The sequence below is a fragment of the Mastomys coucha genome, unplaced genomic scaffold, assembly GCF_008632895.1.
Source record: "Mastomys coucha isolate ucsf_1 unplaced genomic scaffold, UCSF_Mcou_1 pScaffold21, whole genome shotgun sequence".
Lineage (NCBI taxonomy): Eukaryota > Metazoa > Chordata > Mammalia > Rodentia > Muridae > Mastomys > Mastomys coucha.
The window spans coordinates 186,712,896-186,717,527 of record NW_022196904.1 but is presented as its reverse complement, the minus strand read 5'-3'; the positions used below and the strand labels follow the sequence as shown (position 1 = coordinate 186,717,527).

Genomic DNA, 4,632 nt, shown 5'->3' with positions numbered 1-4,632 from the left:
AGCATAGCATATATGCTAGGGTAAGAGTCCCAACGTGACCTAGAGCATAGCATATATCCTAGGGTAAGAAACCACAGAGCAAGCACATTTCTAAGATGTTTATGGAACTGACTCTAAGAATGAAAGAGAGACTTGAGTTTGCCGTTTACCACATTCATCCAGAACACCAGAATTATTTAAATTCCTAAACCATGGTTCAGCTAGAAGACTTCTCCCAACTAGCAAATGGAAAACCCACCTGCTGTCCAGTCCCCAGGTGATGTAACTGAACATCCACCTGTGCATTCTGTTTGGCCATAAGCTTCAAACACCTGGGAAACCAAAGAAGAGCTTTGAGACTTAAGATAAAGTATGACTGGCCATCCCTTATGGCCAAGACAGGAAAACAAACTATAGAAACAAGAGCTGAAAGTAGTTTAGCAAAACCTCAAAAGCATGCCCAGTTGCTAGTTCTTCACAACATCTGGTCTCTGTCTCAACAATGTAACTCTGCCAGTGTAACATAAAAGCATCCATAGACCATGTATAAATGAATGAATGGACTTAGCTGAGTTCCAGTAAAAGTCAACTGTAAAGCAGGCAGTGGGGGTAGTACTGTAGTTGCTGACCCTCATATAAAGAAGATAATCTTGACCAGAGAAAGGCTGGTGGCAGGAAGCAACTTGATACACTACTGCAGTCAGAGGTGTGGCCTGCAATTGGCCGGACTGGTAGAAGTAGAGATACTGAAAGATGTTATTTCTGGGAAGAGGTTGGAAGAAGAACTTTCTATTAATCTTTGGGGCTGAGGGAAAGAAAAGTACTAAGAGTAGCCAATAGAATGGCAATTCAAAAACCCCAAAAACCCTTCACTGACTAGTACCAGTTCCCCTCCTTTTTTTCTCTCTCTCTTTTTTGTATAGAATGGAATTTATTTAGGACATGGGGAGTGGAATTAAGAGAGTAGTAGAGGCAGAGAAAGGCAGAGAGAAGGAGAGACTAGATAAGTGGACATCGGCCATGACCACATGGAGGGGGGGGGGGGGGGGGGATGGGGAACAAGAGAGCAAGAGTAAGACTGGTACCAGTCTCCTTTGATAATGGGTACATGTATGGGGAATAATCTCTGTGAGGCTGAGCCTGTTTCTGTCCTCTATTTTGTTTGTGATATAAGGTTAGCTGAATCAGCAAACTAGATCCCCAAAAGAGAGAACACCCAGAGCCAGATCCATGCATTTCAGATGGATGAGGCATAAATGAAAACGGAAAGCTGTAAAACTACCAGAAAGTGTGGGTAAAGATGGTCTTAAGAAATTTGGGGGATTAGAAAATTCCTTTTAGGAGCTGGAGAGATGGCTCAGAAGCTAAGAACACTGGCTACTCTTCCTGAAGATCTGGGTTCAATTCCCAGCAGCTCAAAACCATCTGTAGCTCCAGTCCTAGAGACTCTGACAGCTGGCCTCCAAGGGCAACAGGCTTGCATGTAGCAAAATACCTATATACATAAAATCACTTTTATTTAAACAAAAAAGCAACAACAAAATTAAAGGGAAGAAAACAAAGGCCTGTCTCAGCAATTAAAAAAACCACAACAGAAAGCTTTCATCCGTGGGCGTGTATATCAATTCCATTTTTATGTAGCTATGGACAAGGCAGAAGAAAAAGATAGACCAAGAAAAATGTCTAGCATAGGGAGCCTAATTTTTTAAGTTTATAAGTAACTCCTAGCAATGTGCGAGGGAACTAAATCACGCTTTGCCTGTTTTCTGTAAGGAAGTTGTCCATGGAAGAAATACAAGTGTCAGTGAGCAGCGATGTTTCCTATTTGTGGTGGTTCGAACAGGTTTGGCCCCCATGTGTCTGAATGCATGGCCCATGAGGAGTGGCACTCTTAGGAGGTATGGCCTTGTTGGAGTAGGTGTGCCCTTGTTGGAGGTAGCATGTCACTGTGAGGGTGGGCTTTAAGGCCTCCTAGGCTTACGCTACCTCCAACAACTCAGTCTTTTTCTGCTACCTTTAGACCTAGCTGTAGAACTCTCAGCTCCTTCTCCAGGACCATGTCTGCCTGGACGCTGCCATGCTTTCCACCATGATGATAATGAAATAAACCTCTGAAACTGTTAAGCCAGCCCCAATTAAAGATTTTTCTTTACATGCGTTGCCTTGGTCATGGTGTCCCTTCACAGTAATAAAACTCAAACTAAGACATATTAATAAAAGAAATAGTCTGAAATGAAGTATTTTGATTAGAGGCAACTAACTGGTAGAAAACCTTCCCATTGGCAAGTGTGTGGGAGTGGCACTTGAAGTATTTATTACCTGAGTGTCTAAAAGACCCGCCCGAAGCTTCTTGATTTACATTAACATGTAATAGGTAAGGCTGGTGAGATGGGCAAAGGCGCTTAGTCCCAAACCTGAGGACCGAAATTCCATCCTTGGGACTTACATGGTGAAAGAAGAGAACCCAGGGCTTCCTGGGTTCAGGGCTGTCCTGGAACTCACTCTGTAGCCCAGGCTGGCCTCGAACTCAGAGATCGGCCTGCCTCTGCCTCCCAAGTGCTGGGCTTAAACTCTTAAGCTGTCCTTTGACTGCCACACATGTGCTGTGGCTTCTGGGCAGACTGACTGTCAACAGTGTCTCATCATTTGGGTGCTGTTGGGAAACTGTGAGGGACACTCACTGAGCTTGTGGTAAGGAATTTTGGTGGGAGTTTTGAAACTCTGGTTCCATTCCTGTAAAGATTTCATACTTGATGTATGAAGAGGTGAGTAGTGGGGTCAGGAGTTTGTTTCCTCTTGTCTAAGATCTGAGTGTGGCCTTCTCTTCAGTGCTTTTCATTTACAATTGCATTTTTATTTGAATAGTGTGCTTTGTTGATGTAAATGTGAAATCTTACCCAGCATCCCATTGCAGCCCTGAAGAATGTCAAGACTGGAGTGGAGATGGGGGCGGCTCCAGTGATCATGAGGCGAACCTTCCCACCCAGGCTGCCCTGTTCAGTAGAAACAAAAAGAGCTGTTGAGCCTCTGTTCTTCCTTTTCCTCTACTGTAAAATGGGTGAACTTGCATGCCCAGCTCTCCAACTTGGTTGACTTCCATACACACACACAATAGCTTGGCACCCTAGAAAATCACTTCAAATGCTTCCTGTTAGAGCCATCACCATTCCTGAGGGAACTTGAGGGTTTGTTGCGGTTGTTGTTTTTTAAGTTCTTAAATTTATATCACTTATAAACTGAGTGAAACCATACTACAACTAAGTAAATACAACTTAACAAAACTCAGCCAAGACAATACTACAGAGTGCCTACACCTACACAGAATCTGTTGTATGCCTTCTCATTTCTCTTCAGTGCAAAGCTGCACAAGAGTTATCTCAAAAGGTGGCTCAGTGAGTAAGGCATCTGCTGGGCAAGGATGAAGACCAGAGTCCAGACACTCAGGACCCAAGCAAAGCCAGATGCGTGGCACACACCCGTGCACACACCTGGCGCTCTCTCCTGTGACAAGGTGGGAGGCAAAGGCAAAAGAATCGCTACTAGTTAGTAGCCTCGTGTATACAGCTGTGGACAAGAGAGATGCTGTCCCAGACGAGGAGGAAGGTGAGGCTCGGAATCTGAAGTTGTCCTCTGAACCTACACAGACAGCCTGCCACATGCTTCCCCACCCCCACCCAAACACACACACATCTACACAAAAGGAAAGAGGCCCAAAGAGAAAGGTGGGAGTGGGCATCGAAGATCTACGAAGATCTCTAGTTAGGGTGTAACCTGAGAGGTGGGGGGATGCTAAGCTGCTACCAGCCCTGCTGTCCGGGATCTATTCAACTTACTTGGATCTTTGAAAACACGAGCTTGTCCCACAAACTGTCCTGCCGAATGATGCCATTTCTCACTTCATTGAATTTACTGATGATAGCCAAGTTCAACAAGAACCTCTTCAAAGGTGTCTTGGCTTCATTTTGTACCTGGAGGGTGATAAAGCCTCGTGGTTAGAAAACTTCTTGCGGTACTTCCCAAGGTCACTTGGTAAGAGCCAAGATGCTAATTCCTTGCTTTACAAGGAAGTGTCGCACACTGGTGAACTAGCTCACTTACTAATGACACGCCACAGAGCTATATGGCCACACCCTGAAGCAAGTGACATTATTACAAAATTCCCCAGACCTTAAAGACTCCAGGTCCCCAGGAAACAGAGATAAACAAATCAAAAAAGATGCCCACCACCACTGGCTTAAAATCAGATAGGGAGTCACTCCAGGGGCATGGTCACCCTGGGGCTTTTGACTTAGTAGCCCAAAAAACGGTTTAGAAATCTGGCTTTCAAGAATTAGTTCTACCTCTCCTCCACTTTGTGATATTTTCATATCTTCCTAACCTAGCCACATAATACAGAATCCAGCAGAAATCCCTAATGACATTATTTCTCCCCTTTGGGCTTACACACTTTGGTATCATGTTTCCCTGTTCATGTTATTTCCTCTTTTTCATGGCCCTATAATCTATCAATCACATTCCTGTGAAAAGAGTGTCCCCATGTATAACACACAGGAACCTCTTTATTTTCAAAATTATACCCTACACTCTGCACTCCAGCCTTCAGGACTGCACTCCAGCCTTCAGGACTGCACTCCAGCCTTCAGGACCTCTCTC

The 4,632-nt window shown here is 44.5% G+C and overlaps 1 protein-coding gene across 4 annotated transcripts in view; it reads right to left on the bottom strand.

Annotated features, from left to right (window-relative positions):
- The window catches only part of Acsl5 (acyl-CoA synthetase long chain family member 5), a 50,901-nt gene that overhangs the window by 6,272 nt on the left and 39,997 nt on the right, over window positions 1-4,632 (bottom strand). For all 4 annotated transcript variants that reach the window (XM_031390710.1, XM_031390709.1, XM_031390708.1 and 1 more), the window contains 3 exons: window positions 3,813-3,947; window positions 2,877-2,972; window positions 239-311 (listed from right to left, as the gene is read on the bottom strand). In XM_031390710.1, the coding sequence (XP_031246570.1) occupies window positions 239-311; window positions 2,877-2,972; window positions 3,813-3,947 (304 nt within the window). The remainder of the gene's footprint in view (window positions 1-238; window positions 312-2,876; window positions 2,973-3,812; window positions 3,948-4,632) is intronic.